Below are 22,469 nucleotides of genomic sequence, written 5' to 3' on the forward strand. Positions count from 1 at the left end.
AATTTTTTTTTTTTTTTAATTTGAAATATTTATTTTATTTATATAATTTTATGTGAGATGAATTATTACTACAGTAAATAATAATAAAATAAATAATAACTGCACAATTAGTAGATTATAATATAATCTACTAGGTAATCTAAATAATTTAAGTTATTTATCAAGATAAATATAGTCTATAATAATATGAATCACAACGGCAACGTTGCATACGAAATGGGCGCATATGGGCTATAAATCGGCAGGTAGTACCTTATCTTTCGGGCGCATCTGTCCATATCCCTCGGGGCGCAAATGTACTACTCTGGGGCGCAAATAGGCTGTAGCCTTTGTAAAGACATTCCTTCATCCTCCAACCACCAATAGGTTAGGTTAGTTAATTATCGGTTCAAATTAGTCTCTGTAGTTTAGACATTGTTAGTGTTTATTTTTAATCTGTGCTCCTTGATATTGTTTTCCTGAATATTCCAAAACTAGTACTGGTTCTAAAGTTTCTTCTTAAACTATGTGAGTTTATTAGGCGAAAATTATAAATAGGTGTCCTTAACTTATTTATAGTAATTTAAAAATTTCAAATAACTTTATTGTAATAGTTTGGTATTTATAAATTATTTTTAATTATTTCTACTATAAATCATATTGCTAAATTCAAAATTATCAAATATAAGTTTTGAACATTGTACAACTATGAGATATATCTAAAATAAGCCTATTACTCATGAAGTTATAAACCATTACTTATACCAAAAAAATTTGTTTCTTATTCTATAACTGGATATTGGATTGATGGCTACCTCAGTGATGTTAAAAATGCTACTCTGGGACCATATTTTAATAGACATCTGGTAATTATCATAATGGAAAACTTTGTAAGAGTAAATACCATTGAGGAAATATTAAAAATAAAATAAAATTGATTATAAGCACCAGTTTTAGTTTTAATAAAATAAAATTAACAGTTTTAAATTATAAAATACATGGCAATAAAAATATTCAAAATATTATCAAAGATTCATTTCACCGACAAAATAAGTCTAATGTAAACAGATACATTTTTATTTTAAATTTATATCATCGTTCAGATCATCGATGGTTATATTCAATGTTATAACCAAGTATGATTAAATAATATTTCGAGCGTTATTTTTTTAATTTGAGCTACGAGTACATAAAGATTGAACATTACATACATGCATAATTATCATTCATACGGATTGAATTAGGTTGTTTATAATAGGTTAGATTCATATGTTCTGGATTACCTTTGTCCGCCACTCGCTCAGGTACACGACTATATTTCCCATTTCGCCTATCCTGGGTTAAGTTAGGGTAGTTTTATTTAGGTTAGACTGAGAAAATTAATTATTAAGAAAAAAAAGACAGGTTACTTCATCTTCCCCGTGACAGATGAAGTCATAGTCATAAGATAAAGTCATATTATGACAATCACAACCTGTCTTTTTTTTCATCATCGGAGGAAAGACAATCGAAATGATCTTTGAAAGTCTAATGATTCTTAACTACATGACCTAGGACGCTTTTTGCCTTAATTTTCTCCTTGTCGATTAAAATGTAAGCGTATGCCTTTGCTCGAAGAATGATAAACTCAGTAATGGGTTGTCCTTTTTTCTCATCGAAAAACAACCCTGGAATCTTCTTCCTCGCACTGGTGAAACATGAATGGTCTTCGGGAAGGTCTGATGTGTCCATCCGGTCCAGCAAGTTTGGATTAACAACCAAGTCTTCATAAAAGTCGTCTATCAGTGTGTAGTATACTAACGAATCTGAGAAACCAAAATATATGAATACAATATTAATAATAAAAATAATAATAATTCAAAATATACCTGTATCTGTGTACATTAATATGATATTGTCACCATAATACGCCATCATTGCATTATAGCGGTACTCGTCTATTATAGTTTTACTAATATCCAGTACTGTGAAACCTAAATAAATAATTAAAAATTAAAAATGCTAAGATATGAAACTTTTTTTTTAAAAGTAAAATTAATACCTGTGTATATTGACGTGTTAAATATGATAATTTTGTTTTCCAATGAGACAGTCACTAGATTTTTGCTGTATGTCGTACAATGTTTAAATGTTTGCTTGTTGATGAGTTTTTATAATCTTTTTGGACATAAAACTAGCTCCATCTTAAAACGTTACCATAAAGATTTCATGGTTTTACCAAAAGCGGCATTGTTTAAGAGTTTGAAGAAATCTTTTTCGAATTCATTCTCCGCCTTCTTCTTCATTACGGTGTTTAATTTAATGTATTTTGCAAGCCAATCCGATTGTTTGAATTCTAAAACTCTGTGTACTTTTTCTACAATCAATCCATTTGCTATGGCTTGCTGCAGGTTGCAATAATTGATTGAGTAATTTTTTTTTTTGAATGAAGTGTAGCCATAAGTTTTTTCACTTTTGAACCAGGAGAAAATTTGTTCTCGGGTAAAAATGGAAGATCGTTATGTAAGTTATGCAGTTCATTAGGGTATGCTATGTCTACTTCATATACTCTGCCTATATCTGACGTTGGTGTGAATGCATCTAATTCGTTTAACTTAGGCTCAACCCATATAAGTCTCCGCGTGGCATGTACTGCGACATTGCCCATCCGTACAAGTTGTTGCAAGGTTAGGTTAGACACTACCCATGATTTAGGCTTTGATGGGTTATAATCTTGGGTTTTTTCATTATTAGCTTTAGCGTACTTCAAACTAGCTTGTGTGAAGCCTCCGTGGATTGAGTTTTTGAAAAATAAGTGGGTGTCATAATCAGAGAGCAAGTCTAGTTTGACCTTGGTATATTTTAACATACAGTCAAAACTAAAACCTAGATCTGTATAGTAGAAAACAGGGTCTAAATTGTGTGTATAAATGCACATGTCTCTGAAATTTTCAAATACGTCCGCCAACAGTATCACGTCAATTTTTAGATATAAATCGCTATATTCTCCCAGGGTTTTGCATTTTAAATGGTTCTATACTGTGACTGTATGTTCGTATTCTGTATCGTCTATATGTTCTTCCGCTATAAAAATCTTCTTTCCGAGGTAAAATTGTTTCTTCTAATTTTTCCCAACTACCGGTCAACGCGTAAAGGTACATACTCTTACGTGTTACGAGATCCATATCTCTGGGTACGAATGCTTTTGCGGTTTCTCTGAACTTCTCGAACTCTGGTGTTAATAAATTTTCTGCGAGTGTTGATAACTTTGATGTAATAAATCGACAAAAGTCTATGGATCGAATTGACAAGTTGTTCGTAACGTGTTTTGAAAATTAAATGTATTTTTCCTCGCTGTTCGGAATCACAGAGATTGATTTAGTGTCATTTTCGATTTCAGTCACGATAAAATGTGCACCTTAATTAGACAAATTGTGGAGAAAGCATGGTACAAAGTTACATTTTTGGAGTTTCATATTGCAATTATTACATAAAGTTTGTCCAGATTTATCTGATGGATGGCAGTGATCTGGATCCTTTTGGTTTTTGTCGGAAAAAATACATTTACAAAAATTGCATGTCATTTTTATTGCATGTGCTATTTGCTCTTCTTTTGTCATAATGATGGGTTTATTTTTATTAAGTAAATCTTGAACTCTTCCCGTGATATCTGTCACTTCATTAACGAAACGCTTGGCTACATTCTGATGTGACTCGCTTCCGTAATAAATAATAGGTGATGTTGGTATCTCATATTTCTCAAGCAAATCAATCCGTATGTTTTCTGTAGCTTCTACGAAATATCCAAAGCTCATTGGTTCGTGTTTTTGAATAGCTTTTGTATTTGCACCTTTGCATTCTGTACACTTAACAAGGAGTGACTCGAAATCGGCATATATCGCGAACGGATGCTTTGAATGTTACTCCACCCATCGAACTCTAACAATGTACCGGCATCAGGCATCTGAGGTAAAATTGGTTTATGTGTTCCATATATCCGGGTGTGTTGATCAAGTGCTGTTTGTCCTCTAAATGTAATTTTCCTAGTTTGATTATCGAACGATGTGAACAGCGTCTGCATAAAGTTACATGACCGTTATGTGATGTTTTTGTATTCTAACAAGATGAGAAAAATTAGAAATGTAGGTATGGTGGCTTTTATCTTCGTCGGTAATTAGCAAGAGATCGAAATGACCTTTTTTTCTTCATCCACAACCTTAAGTGGATAAACAATATGTTTCTTATTCTTTTCTTTTTTTAATCCATAAACGTTGACTGATATTTTAGGATTATTTTTTTCAAATGTTTTTATTTCCCTCACAGGTGTTGGGAATGTTATATCAGAAAAATTATATTTGTCCTCGAGCGATGTATAATTTTCAGCCACTTGATTTTTGGCATTACCCGAAACGTGTCTTGCCAGAATTGCCCACTTGAAGCACTGTTGGTCTGAGTTTTGGGGATTGATAATTGCTTTTTTATTTTTCATGTCATCTGGAAGTGCAATATAAGACGAACCACCCATAGGCGTATAATTATATACTCCTAACAGTAAACCATCTATTGGTTGTAACGTAAATCCATGCCCGGATTAATAATAAATAAATAATAATCAATTTCAAATATTCAATATTATGTTCGTTGATAGTGTGATCTAAAGGTTGTTTCTTATTAGGTGATGATCTTATTTTCGTGCAATTCTCTCCTTGTGTTTCCTTCAGAACTGATATAACCAAATGAATAGAATGAATAGATAAATGTATGTCATTAAAATAATCGTCCGTGTATATTCAAGACACTTATAGATTATCTCTATACTTTTTATTATTGATCCATCCGATTCTAATATCTAATGATGCCAATAAATTTGCACAAATATAAAATAATCCTTAATGTTTTATTATAAACATTATTCATTTTAAGAAAAGGTTTTTAAATTCTTAATTTTTAAATAAAACGTTTGTTTGTTATAAACAGTTTTTGTTAGTATAATTCAATTATTATATAATTATAAATTCAATTGTTCCAAACAATTGAAATAATTGAAAAGTTTATAGAAAATACAACACTTTTATTAATAATTACTATTTATTTAAGTAAGTTAATAATCATTATTTTTTCACTATTGACAAAATCAGCAAAATATTAATTAAGATGTGGTGCGATTTTTACTTTGTTAATTATAATAGCAAATAATTCAATGGCATTTGATGTGCATGTGTTATGTGTTATGTATACATTGTTTATAGTTGTCTGTGTACCGTTCCTTATAGGAGTGAGGTGGGTAGTCTGTGGTGTCATGTGGCCCAGATTTTTATATTTGCTGGTATAATTTAATTTTTTTTAAGCACTGAAGCACTGTATATTTTTTATAGAAACGAACTCCATACGATTACTCGAACATGCGATTATTTATTTTGTAACACGTCTTGGCCGCCAGGACTAAAATATGGCTGAACAGTGATAATTTTATTGACATTTGTTTAATTTAGTCAAATAATATAATGTATTTAAAGTTTTACTTTTAAATTAACCACCATTATATATGCAATATTCTTGGTAAAAATGCGTAATACATTTGAAGACAAAATAATTTAAACTATTCTTTCTTAGAATCTTCTTCTTGCTTGTGCTGAGTGTGGACCTATGTAAGGGATGAAACATGAAAGGCTTTGGCGTAGTACATGACTTACCTAAATCTTAGAAGTGGAGACGTAGGGTGCTAGACATTGTCTTACTGAGCCTGATTTTAGAATATTGTTTATCCTTTTTTAGCTATTAAAGTGACGTACTGACGTAGTCATAGATTTAGACCTTACTTGATTAAGAACGGAGGTTATTCATATACAAAATTAACAATTTTAAAAATACATCTAATATTTATTATGTGTATTTCATTGACTAAGATTTAATAATTTTAAATCAATTAGTATCTGTTGGTTTGATTTTATAACGACTTACAGGACATAAACTACCAAAATCTTTAGTAATCGTCTAGTTAGAATAAACTGTCAACAACAGCGAACTGAGACTGGACAAAATGACTATGACAAAATAGATAGATCATTATTCGATACTCTTTATTCCCTTTTTACTTCACCTATATCGTAGTTGTCCACTTCTCATTGGTTGTATTTATATACATTATACACACATAGATAACATAGAAATAAATCAACTAATTAGAAGTGGAGAACTATGACATGGGCTAGTGGTGAAGGAAATGCGCATACTGAAGAAACTGTAATAACTTTGATGATACCTATCTATTTTTTAGTGATCCTTACTTTTCATCTAGTTGATAAGTGTCAACAACAGTGGTTTGAGACTGGCAATTGAAGCTTTACGCAGTTACCCAGTATTTTAAATCTACACATGGAAGCTATATTACCCGATATAAAAAGATTGAAAATAGACCTAAATAGGTATAGTCTTCCAAATTCAACAATACTTTCCATGAAAAAAACAGCAGTATATATACGAAATAAATGAAAGACAACAAGATTATAATAACTAAAAAAAACTAAAGACAAAATACCCAACTTCCTTGGACCTTCACATACCAAATTATAATATCAAACTCAACACCCTATCTAAATACCAAACCTCTTTCAATACATTCAAACCCTAATTAAAAGCATACTTAAAAACTAGAAAGACTTCCATGAAGTACACACAGATGGATCAAAAATTCAATAAGAAGTAGTTTGATTTTCCATATTTCCGAATAAAAAACAACTACACAAATTATAAATCAATTGTTCCATACCCACAGCCGAAGCTATAACTATATCCTATTAAATATTATCATGACCTTAGAAACTAGAAATTAAACTATAACCCTCATACGTCACAACCTTGACACCACACTCGGACTCAATCACAAACAAAACCTAGACTTAATTAATTTTCTCAAGCAAACTAAATTATAATCATGTATAAAAAAACGATGAATTTATAATTTATATCATGTAGCATTTTTAATTAAAACTTTTAAATGCATTCATAAAAAAAATATGTATGTTTGTAAACATATACTATATATTATATATATGTAAGTAGTCGTGGGGATGGGTGGCGGGTGTGTGTATGTGGGTGGTCTGTGTTGGGTTTGTATGATGTATACCTAAATGTACCGTATGCTCTAATAGGGCGTCTATTTGTATGTGTTTATATTATTTTATGAAAGCAGTGTATAGTGTATGGATGTGTATGATTTATGTATGTAATAATGTAATATGTATGTATATAAAAAAAAATTAATCAAAAAAAAAATTTAATTTGAAATTATAATTTATGAATTTTAATAAAAAAAAATAATGGAATAAGACATTATTAAACAAACATAACTAATAACCTACTGAGGAAATCTGTAACAAAAAATTATATTAACACAGGCTAATAGACCAAAGTTCCGACGCATAATCTTAATAATCGTAGTAATAAATCGTAAAATAAAGTTGAAGACCTATTTTATCTTATACAATGAATTAAAAAGTTAAGAAAATAGTTAAGAAATATGTTAATATTATTATTCACTTCACGCAGTGTCGTTAATCAATTTTTGCATCAACTTATTGAAATCTTGTTTTATATTCAACATAATTGGGTGTTCCTTCATTTGTATTATTGTTACTAAACCAGTAATAAGTAAAATTATTATCTGTAAAGAAAAATACAATTTTTTAATTTTATATATCATTATAAGATAATACTCGTATTGAAATGAAATATATTTTTTTTTAAATACAAAAAATTACTAAGTTACTGATATGCATACTAAGTATACTAACTGATATAACAAGGTTTAAATTTATATTGAAAATTCCATAAGCCGTGATTTCACTTGATTCAAAAACTGATATTTGATTCATAAAAAATTTAATCTAAAACAGAAGTAAACACAATTATAGTATTATAATAACGTAAATGGTGTTGTGACTTGTGTTATAGTTTTAATGACAATCTTTATTAAAACGTATATGTGGAATTAACACTTAACACTCATATTAAGGAAGTATAATTCGATTTAAGGCATATATGATATAATTACACATATTATTAATTAATTTACTTGGATTTTTAGATTTGGTGATAAATTAGAAATCCTTATCAATCGTAAATAAGATATCATCTTCCGTTTCTGCAAATACAAATATAAAACAATTACAATGTCATAGGTATATCCATTTATTGAATTCGTCATGTTGTGTGATATAATTTGAACTAGGTATTTTATTTTAGTTTGAAATAAATAATAATACTTTAGATTTAAGCTTCATCAAAAATCTCAAATATTAAACAATAACGTAATATACAACAAAATTGCGTTATGTGAGAATCATGAATGTTTTTGACACACTTTTGGAATTAATTTTTACTTAGTAATATGACAAAAAAAATTAAACACAACAATCCAACACTTTTAATAATAATTTGAGGGGTATTCTGCCGTGCTAAGCGAATAAGCAGTATCTCCATCTATGCAAAATGTTGGAAAATTGACTAAACAGATTTAGACACATTACTGATCCATGCACCAAGTATAATTAACATACAATCTTAAAATAAACGTTTATATACTAATTGTATATCATAGAATTGATTTTATGAGTTTTTAAATATTTTCATTTATTCCTTGACCATCAACATGGACTTACTTCTTATTTGATAAGTACCTATACTAGCAGAAGCAAATTTACAGTATATCCATTTCTAGGGAGAAAACTCACAACCATTATAGTTTTTCCATCAATAGCTGCTCATTTAACCTATTAAATCGTTGCCCATCATAAACAACAAGTTAATTTAATTTATACTTTTACTATTAACAATCCACAAAAATTCAACGATATTGTAGTAACAAAATTATGATAATTCAGTGATGCGTTTGTATTTTGTAACTACAACAACAACAATTTACTAATCTGTGATAAGTGATAACATAGCCTAAAAATATAATATTTGTTAATTATTCGCGATAGAAAGCAAATATAGGGGCGCTGTAGTCACTTTTACTAACGGGGCCACTGTGTATGCTGATAACTGATAATAATCAATTTCAAATTGCAATTATTGAATTATTAAATATTATTTATTAATTTGATTTGTTTTATATGACTAATTTTATTTATTTTGTTATTTCGATTACAATAACTAAAAAAAATGTTTACTTCGGTTGTTGAGCTAACAGACATTTTAAGTTTTATTGGTGACTTTAAGCGACCATTGATTGAGGGTACTCAAGTAATGAATTGTAACCACATTGTTGAGTTTGGATGTGTGGAAAATAATAACAAAACATTAAAAATCGTTGCTATGTGTCTTAAAACTAGTGATCTTAGTGGAAAACCTCATGAGGTAAGTTTAAATATTAATTTCAGTATACAATAGCCATTACTAATTTACAAAATATTACTGTACCTATTTAGTTAGAAGTCATTAAATCTATTAATAATGGAAGTGTAAAATTGTCAGCAAAATGTTCTTGCAAAGCAGGTAGTGGAAAATGCAAACACATAGTTGGCCTGATGCTCAAACTTCAAAAGTAAGCTTTAATTATATGTACATTTATGCACATAAATATAAATAAGTTGATCATATCAATTATCAATAAGTCAACACCAAGTTTTTAATCTACATCTTTCATTCAATTTTTAAATTAAAATATTTTATATTCCTAGAACATCAATAGAAGAACTTGATGAGCGAAGTTGTACAGATCTTCCTCAACAATGGGGAAAACTCGGTCAAGCCGCTAGTAAATATTTACATAAGCCAGTTCCTGTTCTAGAGTTTTGTCATGTATTTCCAACAACAACAGTATATGACAAATCATTGCCTAATGACATATCAGAGGATTTGCAGCAGGAAATTCGTTCATACTTTTTACAAAGTTATTAATTATTTTAGGGGTGGGCTTAACCTTTTTTTGAATCTTTTTTTTTTTTAACTCTTAGATTTATGTTTTTCTAAAACCGTATAATATTTTTATTAATTCATGATATTTTTATTATATGTTACCATTTGAAAATCAAAAGTTGATAGTGGTTTCACCAATAAATATAAGGGTAAACAATTTAAATATTATACGGTTTTAGAAAAACAAATCTAAGTGTTAAAAAAAAAAAGATTCAATCAAAGTTAATACTTTTCGAAGTTCTGTTTGGGTTAAATAAATCAAAATATACATAAATTTAATTTAGTTAGGTAATAATAATGTTTACAAAATATTTTTCTTGTATGTTTAGGAATTCCGAATTCAGCATTTGCTTTGAATCATGTTGGACGTATAGAATCGCTATCTGAAATATGTTTACCGAAAATATCGGCTACTGAATTGAAACTAATAGAAAGATTTATTACTTCATATAACTCTTGTATGAAAAAATCATTGTTTTCTTCACATATTTGTATGTGTGATGCAAGTAGTATCAGTTTTTACTATTCAAATGTTGATGTTACCAAAGCTCAAGCTACAGAAATTTAATTTGAAACAAAAGAACAAAGTGGTCCATATTGGAAAAAAATAAGGCAAATTAGAATTACTGGAACTTCAGCATACAGTTTTTTCACTAAGTCTAAAAGTAAGACAGCAAAAAAAGATTGGGAATCTAAAATAAAATCTGTTTTATTTTCAAATTTTTCTGGGAATGCTGCAACCCGTTATGGTCGATTAAATGAAAATAATGCTATTTCTGCCTTTGAAAAAAAATATGAAATTTCTATCATTAAACTAGGATTTCTTATAAACATAAATTGCCCTTGGTTAGGAATAAGCCCTGATGGTTTTATTGAAAAATTAAATGACTATTTTCTTATTGAAATAAAATGTCCAATTTCTGGTAAGAAATTTAGTGGATCAGACTTAATCATAAAACTTAAATATATAAAAATCAGTAATGAATGCAGGTTAACATTGAATAAGAATCATTCATACTATGGTCAAATTCAATTAGGACTTCTTTTATGTAACTTGAAAATGGCCTATTTAGTTATATATGCTTCAGTTGACGATTCAATAATAGTTATAGATGTTCATTTTGACCCTGTATTTTGTAAACAAATGTTTATTCACTTGACTGATGTGTACTTTAAGCAAGTATTACCTTATCTTAATCAAAATGTATAATAATAAAATACAGTGTTATGTTTTAATTAATAAATTGTATTTGTCTAAAATAATTGTACAATTGTTTAATTACTAATCATCATTTCTTCCTATATTAAAACCACTTTCACTGATAATTGGTCTAGAAATGTTAACGACCCCACAGATAACAGTAGTAATTTTATCAATAATAGGCAAAAACGACCAAGGTACTTTTTGTTGTAGGATTTTAAAAATTTTTATTCTTTGGATTGCTCTTTCTATGTGCACTCGAGCTCTGGCTATTTCTGCATTTTCAATACCATCTTTTGTACTCAGCTGTTTTTTTTTACCTAAAAATGGTGGTCTAAATAACTTTACACCACTATCAGCACATTCCTGTTCAATTAAGAAACCTTTATCGACCATGATAGCATCTCCTTCTGTGCATTTGTCCAAAATTCCACTGTCGACAAAAATAAATTTATCACTCGCTCTTCCACCATACACTGAGCTTAAAAAAGTAATCAAACCATCTGGAGAAATTCCAACCATCATTTTAATTGTATTATTGCCTTTGTAGTGTGAATAAGTTCTTATTCTACAATTTAAACATTTTGGCTTTTCAATTGTTGTTTCAAAGCAATCAAGTATCACTCTTGTTTCTTTATAATTTGTAAAACAGGATGGTAAATTCTTTTCTATTTTACTTTTAGAAGGCCATACAATCATTGATTTAAAAATCAGAAATAAAAGATTGATCGTTTCTATAAAATAATTTTTGCAAGATGTATCACTTATTCCAAATAACACTGAAAGACTTTTATAGGACATATTTAACTTCAACTTACACAAAGTTAAACATATTCGCATTTCTATGTCTAAAGAAAATTGTATAGTGTACTGCAGTTTAGCCATTAAAATATTTGATATTTTAGCAATATCCTTTAAATAGCCTATTTTTGAAAGGCCCGTAAAGGAATTAATATCTGAATCTGACTTTATTAAGTCCATAAGAGTAATATTTATGACTAAAAATTCTGCTGGGTCAACTTGAATGCCAATATCTTTTGAAGTGGTATCAATTGCAGTCACAGATGACTCAGTATTTTGTTCCACAGCTGTATCTTCATCAAGTGGCAAATGTTCACACAGACACTCTTCTCCAGGTACTTCTTTATGTTCACTAGTTTAAAATATTAATAATTAAGAAACACTCCACAAGTATATTTAGTTTCTGTTTTTATACATGGATTACATTTTTGAGATAAAAAAAGTTTAGGTTAATTGTGCTTTTAATTTTACAATACAACTACAGCAATGCATACAGCAATTTTATATGCATTATTATTTATTAAGACTTGAAAGTGGAATGATCACGCTAAAAAACCACACTATATATTAATTATTAACTTATGAGGTGGTTCTTAAATTATAAGTACTGATTATTCAAAGTTTAAAATGGTGAATTTACCTGGAGAAATAAATTTTTCGTCGAACTGTTGATGGTGTATTATTTCTTTCAGGTGAAATGTTTGAATCCAAATTATTTTCTTTTCCACTAAAAATGTATGTTAAACATTATTGCACTTATTTTAAGATCAAAATTATTAATAATTTACCCTTTAAACATGAGATCTCGACGAGTAGATCTTTCTGCTCTTTGGACCCGTTTCATTTTTAATGGACTTGGAGTTGGTCGTTCAAAAAGTCGTTTGGGTAAGTTTTGGGAGGGAATCGCACACAGTTTTAATTTTACCCTTCGACGTGGTGAATTAGCTGTAGGTAACACAACAAATTATATTATAATTTATATGATTCTATGGAATTATTAAAATAATACCCGTTACATTCTTGGCCAAGCCCCTGGTAGGTATTGTATATAATTTGAGTATTAGTTTTAGTAGGTACATAATTATAATAATAATTACTTGTTTTAAATTGTAAAAAATCATCTTTAATGAAATGTTTACTGCATACATTAATATTATTTGTAGAATTAATAATATTCATTTTTAAAGCATGCTCCCATTTCTTTTTTAGGATAATATTTTTAGGAAAAGTGTGGAAAGACACATCATCTTGGTATTGTCTGTGGAATGAAAATAAAATAAATATTTCAGACATGTTTACACAGAGAATATAATTTGTAAATTTAGTAGAAATAAGAAAATATCTTACATTGTTTTGCATTGTGGAACATGACAGTGTTTATGTTTTTTTCGAGTTTTTGGTATTGTGGCATAATACGAGTGATCCATATAATTATTATGAAATAGCAGCTACTAACTACTAAATGTAAAAGTGTAATAAAAATTAAAAACAATTCGTGGTTAATAAATTGTGAGCAAATCTCAATATATTTTGTATTCATATTTCATGGACCAGTTTTCACGTCAGCCCCGTTACAACGTTTCATGCCGCCGCCACCAGATGTCAGCCGCTTCGCTTTCTATCGCGAATAGTATTCTATCAAATTGATAACTAACATATCAGCTGTGTGTTATAACTTATAAGTTTTGACCACGATTGATATATCTTTAATATATATCTAAAACCGTGATTGTAACTACAGAATATTATAATACACCAACTACCAAGTATCAAATAGTAAATACGGAGATACTGTGTTTTTAGTTACGATTTAAAATGTTTTGAAAATAAGAGAAATAGCAGTAACTCCACGTCACTTACTGCTTATTTTCTACTTATTGGGATTTACTGTATTTTTGCTTCTAGCTTCACAAAAATTGTGGACTTGCTGCTTATTTTCTTAATTTCAAATGCTCATTTACAATGTTAAAAATTGGATTTACTGCTTTTTTACTGAGAAAAATGGTACAAAACCACATTGTTAACCCCCAGGTATCAAATTTTGACCAAAATTGGAGATACTGCTTTTTCGTTTAGCACGGCAGTATTTTAATGGTATGAAACACCATTATAACATTTTTATTTAAATATTATAATTTACACAAAAGAAAATATTATGAAAAATACATAGTTCTATCCTAGACGCATATTATACCGGCCAACACGTGTAAGTATAATTAAAGTCTACAATTTTTAAATAGGTCATACAATTTAGATATTCTGTATAAAATATATTACCTTATCATGTACTCGTGAAGCACCAATGATAATAGATAAAATGAATACCATATTTTGCAGCCAGAAAATATATGGTAGACTATTTACTGCGAAATCGTAAATTTTGAATTCATTATCCGTTACATAGTTCATGGGAAAAAGAATATGAAAAAAAAAACAGGCCACCATGTTAATATAATTGAATACAAAGAATCCTAATAGCATTTGCCCATAACCCTTACTGAATATTCTTAATAGGTCAGATAGTTCAGCGTGTAACAACCGTAAGTTATCTAGTGTCATTCCTGTTACGGGTTGTGTTAAATCATTAGGAACAGCTGGAAATCCGGGTAGAAGATATTCCCAAGAATCATTCAACGTTTGAAATCTATACTCCAATTGTTGAAGGAAAAAGGTTGTGGAAAAAATTACTGTTACGTCCTGGATGAACTCAACCCGAATAAAGCATTGACAGATAATAAATATGGTTTTCGGCGGTATTATGTACACAGACAGGAGTATAATAACAATATGATAAATTAACGTAAATATGAAAATTATGTTCCAATAAAATTTGTTTTGCGAAAGCTGACGTATCAATAAAAATCTTGGAAGTGATGTTAGTTTTTGATCGTACTCGATGATGCCATTCATCAACCTATACAAAAAACATAACGAAGAAAAAACGGATTAGGTATTTAATTATCAATACAAACGGGTAATCAAAGGGACAACGGTGTAAATAAGCGAATGGATAATATAATATAACACTTCCATTAAAAAATGAATTACTTATACTGCGAATGTCTGATAATGATGTAATGAAATTTAACTCCCAAAGGTTAGGTTTATTTTTCCATCCTGATTACAATTTTATAAATTATAAATTAATAATTCAAATAATTAGAAATGTGCGTATAGGTTGTAAAAATGCATGTGAATCCCTTGCCAATTAAACTCAAATTTTTTTTATGATTTCTTCTTGTGTGTGTTGGCTTGTCGTACTATAAGATTTATCATTGCATTTTTAACTTTTTACGAGTTTGAATGAGACCTATTTTTCGTAGTCTATGATGTAGTACACTCGAATACAACGTACCTATACAGTATACACTGTATAGTGTATACTTTACAAGTACTGAAGTATAGTAAGCTGCGAGCGGATCCAGGGCCGTTATTTCAGCTTTTGAAAGAGTGGAGCAACTGATTAAATTTGCCGACTTTGTAATGCTTAAATAAGTATGCTTACCTATATATTTAATATTTATGGACGATGGACAATCAATAAAATAATTTTTCGGAACAAAATATGTATGGGATCAAAATCAGTGATAAATAATGATGTCATGAACTCATGAATCATGATGGTAAACAAAGAACATAATGTGTTTCAATTTACCTAGTTAAATAATAAACTTAAAGACGGTATAACATTAATTCGTTTACTTATATGTTATATCCGATAAGTTACCTATCAATAAATGTAATAGAATAATAATATAAATCTAATAAAAATAAACAAATATTTATAATTTAATTATTTGTGTATTGAATACTTTACCATACTTAAATTAACTTATAGATCTTAAATATTAATACATTAAACAATTTTAACCATATGCATATATATATACATATTGTTGTATATATCTATGATTTTAACTTATTTAATTTAAATATTTACTAGTAATACTGATTAGTGATTAGATGTCATCGTGGTAGTCGGCAATCGGTGTTCCATGTTATCAACACTAACAATTTGTTGTAAATCCATGTATATCTATTTTTAGATTTTCTCTAAATATTACGCAGAAGACGTGTTTCGATTAATAACGATTGTCATGAACTGTCAGTGTTTTCCAAACCGTGAATTTATCTAAAAGAGAATAATATCTGATTTCTGAGTACAATTTGTACAAAATAGTTAGCACAAATGTACAGAATTGCAGACTTTTAAAAAAAATGTAGAGTGGGACATTTTCCATAGTCTGCCACCCCCCTCCACAAATGAGTAAATCCTTACGTATTTTACATTTTTAAAAATAATTTTTCCTACTGTGTTAGTAATTGTAATGATTGGTGTTGTATACGTAAAATCTTACTGTATCACCCGCGTTTCCGATATTCTTGATGCAATAATGACGGACCAAAATTTCCATAAATATATTTTGCGAATAAAAATATCATTTATGTGTATATAATACGTGAGTATTATTAACATAATCATTCGTGTGAATTCAAGACATTTGTATGTAGTGTCTGTGCTTTGTATTAATAATCCATCCGGTTCTAACATGTAAGACATGTTAATGATACCAATACATTTGCACAAGTATAAAATCTTCTTTAAAGTTATTTTATAAACATTCAACATTTTAAGAAAAAGTTTTCTAAATACTAAATATTGATAGGAAATATTTAACATGTTTATAGTTTTATACCAATGTTTACACATAATGCTATTATAAATTCAAGAACTCCAAACAATTTAAATAATTTAATAAATAAATAATTACTACTATTTGATGTGAAATTATTATTTATTTTATTATGTCAATAAAAGTTTGTTATTCTGTGACATTCAACAAAATACTTAGTTGTGCTAAATTATTGGAATATATAAAATATAGAAGCGATTTGCTATATATCCTCTTTTATAACTCTATAACCAATGTATATTAACTGAAGCCCACTGTTTGTAATGTATTGTATGTAATAAGTTACATCGATTCCTTAGAGAAAGTTATTCCTTATTTAACTCGGTATAAACCTCATTTTTGGGGAATTTCAAAATGTACAGAATAATCCAAAATGTACTTTTTAGTATTTTCATTAAATTAATGGTAATACCTAAAATGTACGTTTTGGAAAAGTGAAAGGAAACAGTTCCTTTTACGAACAACTATTAAAATGTATTTTTATTTAAGGAAAACTAGATAATTTTGAATAAGCCCAGCTTCAAAAACAAGTCGATTTTAAGTAATTATAATAACAATTTTAAAGTATACGATTTTTTTTTATAAGCATTTAAAGTTTAAATTCGTCAAAATTTCGAAAATATGCAAATTATTTAATTTATAAAAATTTATAAAAACGTTAAATTTTTATCATAAATATTTTAAGTTTAAATTTAGACGATAAAAAAACGAATTTGATTATTATGTTCAAATTTAAAACATCATTCGTGTGTGTTATTGAAACTTTCGAAGTATTCTATTATATTGCATACTTTATAGTATTTTCAAATGTTATTTGTTGGTCAAAAATTAATTCTACCTGCTGTATTACTATAACATCTGACACTAAAATTAATGACATTTATAGCAATAATACCTTAAAGTATACTTACCTACCTAGTTACATAGGCTAAGGCTCAGCATTGTTTTTCGTACACAATGGTATTATATCATTTTTATGATTACACATCTTTTACAGTGACGCTTCTTGCCTCTTAATACCTAGTGTACATGCATGCAGCAGAGCGGTATCCACTTGCCCTTCTTATTTATATCGATATAAATATAATATAATGTGATAATCACTTTATAATAATATATTAAAGTCCCAAAAATGATATGTGGTCGTCTACAATTCTTCATATACGTATAAATTATGGCTGGTTTTATATTTTACTTAAAACAATCCAATTAGTACCTATATTTTCGGTTTCCAACTTATTGAGTCGATTATATAGTATATTTTTCGTTTACCTCCGGGATTTTATTATTATTCTCAATTAGAATATTATTTTTTTTTCCGTTCCGGTATTGGGATTTGGAACTCAATTAGTATACATCGGTTTGGAATAAATTTCACAATTCTAGTCACTGATTTTTCAAGGCATTAAGCTAGAAAAAACTGTGTAACTGTGAAATAGTGTAACCGCGTACCTACTAAGTACCTAATTGTTCTTACCAGACAAATTGTTTATCTTATTTAATGCATTTTTAATTCAAGTTAGATCGATATCAGCAATAGCGTTATACTATTTAAGTATAATGAATGCATATTGTACTAATCCGATTTGAAAATGCGTTTATACCTTTGTATTTAACTATCGAGTTAAGGCTGTTGAAAGCGTGTCGTTTTTCAGGAGTTTAATATAGGCAATATTATATACATTGGGAATTGCTGTGCGAGTGTGTGCTAAGTAACTGATCATTAGTCTGAGCAAGTTCCCCGAATAATAATAAGTCTATTTAGGTACGCTGGCATTGCTCGCTGGCATCGAAAGTTTCGGGAAAACAATTAGGGGTTCACATGCACATGTCATTGCATTCGGTGAAATAAAATATTTTGTTCCAACGAGGTAACTAGTTTGTATCAATCTAGATTCTAGACGTACTTATCGTTGTGTTTTTTAGGTTATTGTGGAGGTCGATTTTGGAATAACTGTCTAACTTTCTAAAAAAGATACTAAAGTAAATATAAAAATTAAAAAAAAAATTAAGAAACCAAAAGAAGATTTAGGAACAATTTTTAAAAAAAATATCAAAAATGTATTTCCACAATAATCTAGAAAAAAGGTTGATTAAGAACATTAGTATAAATAAGATTAATCAGGCGTTTGTTGTCCCCGTCTTACACACGTACGAGGTACGACATAGAACATTTTCGTTCACTAATTTCAATAGTGTGCTGTTAGTTTTGATATTAGTGTGAATTCACCTATTTTCAAAGTTGTAGGTTAGAACATTATCTATGCTTAGGCATCAGCGGATTTTTGGACATTTTAATTGTCAATCAAGGTATGAGCATTTTTGATTTGTGTTGTTTCACATACTCGTATCTTACTTGAAAATAAGAATATCGAAAATCCGCCGACGCTCAAGCATAGATGATGTTCATACTTAAGAGTTTGATAATACTTAAATTCACTCCAATATCAAAACTAACGGCACACTATTCAAATTAGTGAACGAAAATCTGATACGTCGTAAGTTGGTAAGACGGAGACAACAAACCCGTGGGTAACATCCTCTTAAGAGGACGCTTCACCCGCATGTGTTGTCTCCGTCTTACAAGAGCGTAACATATCAAATTTTACGTTCAGCAGATCACGTTTAGCTCAGTAGTGTACGGTTTTTATGAGGTTTGAACACTTTAAATTAGTTTTTTCAACACTACTAATGCAAAATAAATTACTTTAATCTCAATAATACTATAATATAATACTAATAGTAATTATATATTAATAATATTATAGGCTGACAGACTTTTTTCGCAATGAATTGTTTTTAATATACAATGATTTTGTATCATTTAATTCAAGTTTAAATTAACACCGTCCATTACAGTGAGCCACTTGTAAAATACCATACAGCAGAGCGACATCCACTTGCCCGCTCTTTTATTTATACAACAGAATTGGTTTTTTATTCCAAAAATAAATTTTGTTTTCAAAATCAATCACCCACCGACATAGTCGAATAGCTTACCGACCAAATATTTGCATACCTATTAATAGGGCAGAGGACTTGTATCATTTGCCAGATTTGTTACATGGTCTGCCTATTTGTTTTGTACCATCACAAAAGTAGCAGAGTAAGAAACAAATATGTTCCATGCTCAAACAAAGCTAATTTTGAAATTTTATTTTGCATATAAATGCATATTTGGAGTTTTTTTGGTTTTATAACATATTTCTTCAATACTACGCATTTAGATACATAATTTAAATAATTTATCTGTTTTTGTCAATATTTTTACCGTCGTCGTTTTTATTTCATTTAAGTATTTAATGTATAACATAAATAATGTTGAATTTAAAATTATTGTAAATGTTGATCATGTTAATATATGGTTGTTGGCTGTTCCCACACGCATTTTGTTCCTAGAAAAACGTTTCAAGGATTGTTGTTTATATTTATTCTCTGGTTAATAATTTTATTTTTAGATAGATGTTTATGTAACACATTATTGTTCACTGAATGAAATATCGATATGGGCCATGGGGACGTCTGTTGCAGACATGAAAATTTAAATAAAATATATTCGTACAAATAGTCTTATTTTTTATTAAAAAAATATTCATTTTTAATGCATTATTAAAGCATAATAATTATTTTTAATGCATGTTTTGTACATTTTAGTGAATATTGGGTGATTTTTTTTAGAGCTACAAGTCCTCTGCCCTAGTAATTGCCAAATATCATGTGAATTTCATAAAAAAAGAAATTTTATGTAATACTCTCAATGTTTTTGCAGGGTTTGAAACCGAAACATTTTTCCGATTTCGATTTCAGTGTTGGATGTATATAATATATTATACGTATTTATTTTTTCAGATATTGATTTTGGTTTCGATATGGATTTCGATATTTAACAATTATAACCACTATTTAAAATAGGTATCCAATATCGGTTTCAAGTTATGATATAGATTTCTCCAGGAGTTCCAGCTAGAATATAGTAAACATAATTTATCAACTGGATAATAATTGTAAAAGAAAATATTCATTCAACAATAATAGGAGGATAGGAAAGGTGGGCATTGACTAGTTAGTTTATTTTCTAATAAACTTTTTAACCTAACTAGTTTAATTGGTAGTTGAAATAACTTAGATTTTCACAGTTGATTTAAAAATTATCTTAAGTTCTAAAAGTTAAAGTAGTGATAGTGATAGATCAAATATACCTACATTGTGATTTTTTTTTCATAATAGTGATCTGACTGAATCCCGCCTGTCTATCCCTGCTCCCAAGTCACTTCTCATTCCTCAGTTTCAACTTCCAAGTCGACTGGAACGACGGCACTTACCTTATAATACTACAAAGGTTGAAGTGTAAGCATTGACTAGTTACAAGGTTCTTTTTTTAAAACTTTTTACATAAATATACACATTTTCTTATTAAATTAAATCTATGTATGATATATCAATAATATTACATTCATTATATTTATTTCTCCCTTGGTATTGTTTAAAGTTTATAATTTCCAGAGTTGTACGTTCGTACAACTCCGCACTTCGTTATTTTTTTAAGTCATCACGATAAATGGGGGAATTGAAAATAATATGTAGACAAATATGTTGAAATGCATAAATGTTAGTTGTGTATGTATGTATAATAGTTGTTGTAGTGTACATGTAAAATAAAAATAATGCCTGAAACTTACTGTGAAATTGTCCTAATTTTGTATACTTTTTTCCGTAAGAAGTTACTTTACGTAAGAAGTTGTGGATGGGGCTTAAGCTCGTAAAAATTGAATTTGACTTTTGGGTAGAAATTTATTTTTGATAAAGAGAAATCTAGTTTTAAATTTTAAGATCTTAGATATAAAAAGAAAAATATTTTGTTTGTTTTTCCTGCCGTTATTGAAAACTATTTTGAATTTTTTACTTTTGACCCACCAGAATACCAACTGGATTCACTTTCCTACCAGAAAATATACTGTTGAAGTAAATTAAAGCACTTTTACTGACCCAAAAGGTGATAACAGACATAAAAAAAATAAAAAAATAAAAAAAAACACACATCATTATTGTAAAATCAATACATTCATCGCTCCGCTTAGAATCTAAGAATCTAAAATGTTATAATTCAATAATAATAAGGAATATTAAAAATGTTTGAATAATTCACATTGAAAGGTTTCAAGAGGCGCGTGTGGCCGGCAGACCACGTGTTAGAGATCATTGGTTTAAATGTTTAAAGCTGTTGAAAGCGGACTATTTAATTGATTTTTTTCTTTCTTAACTTGTATATTTCAACTAATATTGAATATAAAACTCAAAATGACCAACGAAGGTATATATTGTCATCGCCATAGTCAATTTTATAAATATGCTCCGATGACTTCAACCGAATACATAAATCTTCTATCGAATAATCGTAGTTCATTTGAAATAGAAAATCTTAAGAAAATATTGGTGGTTCAATGCAATAACTTAACAGGTATTAGAAAACGTGTATTTTTTTGTAATTTAAAAAATACTGAAAAAATATTATTAATTTTATTTTCAGCTCAATAAGATGTCAAAATGCCAACCAGTTATACTTTTTTTTTAGTTATAAATAATTTTTATGTATATGATTAATTTGTAAACAACATCTGATGTATTTAATTTTTGGAATTCAGAATAATATTTTTGTATATTTAACATTTTTAATGCATATTTTGCAATTTTTTCGTGCATATTTGCATTCGAAAACACGGACCTATGATTTACATAATATTGTAATGCATTGTCACTGGTGCAATCGTATTACAGAAGTATATTCCAGCTGCACGTGTGATCGATACAATAGCACTGTCACTTGTACACTTTGTCAATTAAATTCAATGTGTCACGCACTAACGCCGTTGTTAGAACATCATATTGCAGTGATG

At 28.6% G+C, this 22,469-nt stretch overlaps 4 protein-coding genes and 1 pseudogene across 4 annotated transcripts; 1 reads left to right on the forward strand and 4 right to left on the reverse strand.

Moving 5' to 3' along the window:
* Positions 1 to 2,115: 2,115 nt before the first annotated feature.
* On the reverse strand, positions 2,116 to 2,619 carry LOC111035502 (annotated as a pseudogene).
* A 758-nt stretch (positions 2,620 to 3,377) lies between these two features.
* LOC111035494 lies at positions 3,378 to 4,483 on the reverse strand. Its single transcript, XM_022317137.1, has 2 exons — positions 4,186 to 4,483; positions 3,378 to 3,553 (listed from the first exon to the last, which is right to left on the reverse strand). The coding sequence occupies exons 1-2, from the start codon at positions 4,481 to 4,483 to the stop codon at positions 3,378 to 3,380; spliced, it is 474 nt and encodes a 157-aa protein (XP_022172829.1).
* Positions 4,484 to 7,498: 3,015 nt separating this feature from the next.
* LOC111035498 lies at positions 7,499 to 14,791 on the reverse strand. The gene is made up of 4 exons (XM_022317142.1): positions 14,159 to 14,791; positions 8,033 to 8,101; positions 7,752 to 7,844; positions 7,499 to 7,621 (listed from the first exon to the last, which is right to left on the reverse strand). Exons 1-4 carry the CDS (start codon positions 14,789 to 14,791, stop codon positions 7,499 to 7,501), a joined length of 918 nt encoding a protein of 305 aa, XP_022172834.1.
* Positions 9,091 to 9,918, forward strand: LOC111035501. Its single transcript, XM_022317145.1, has 3 exons — positions 9,091 to 9,318; positions 9,390 to 9,505; positions 9,642 to 9,918. The coding sequence occupies exons 1-3, from the start codon at positions 9,124 to 9,126 to the stop codon at positions 9,859 to 9,861; spliced, it is 531 nt and encodes a 176-aa protein (XP_022172837.1). The 5' UTR covers positions 9,091 to 9,123; the 3' UTR covers positions 9,862 to 9,918.
* Positions 10,475 to 13,469, reverse strand: LOC111035500. The gene is made up of 5 exons (XM_022317144.1): positions 13,229 to 13,469; positions 12,979 to 13,139; positions 12,670 to 12,826; positions 12,522 to 12,608; positions 10,475 to 12,233 (listed from the first exon to the last, which is right to left on the reverse strand). Exons 1-5 carry the CDS (start codon positions 13,306 to 13,308, stop codon positions 11,162 to 11,164), a joined length of 1,557 nt encoding a protein of 518 aa, XP_022172836.1. The 5' UTR covers positions 13,309 to 13,469; the 3' UTR covers positions 10,475 to 11,161.
* Positions 14,792 to 22,469: the final 7,678 nt, after the last annotated feature.

This window comes from Myzus persicae, unplaced genomic scaffold, assembly GCF_001856785.1.
Source record: "Myzus persicae strain clone G006 unplaced genomic scaffold, MPER_G0061.0, whole genome shotgun sequence".
NCBI classification, from domain to species: domain Eukaryota; kingdom Metazoa; phylum Arthropoda; class Insecta; order Hemiptera; family Aphididae; genus Myzus; species Myzus persicae.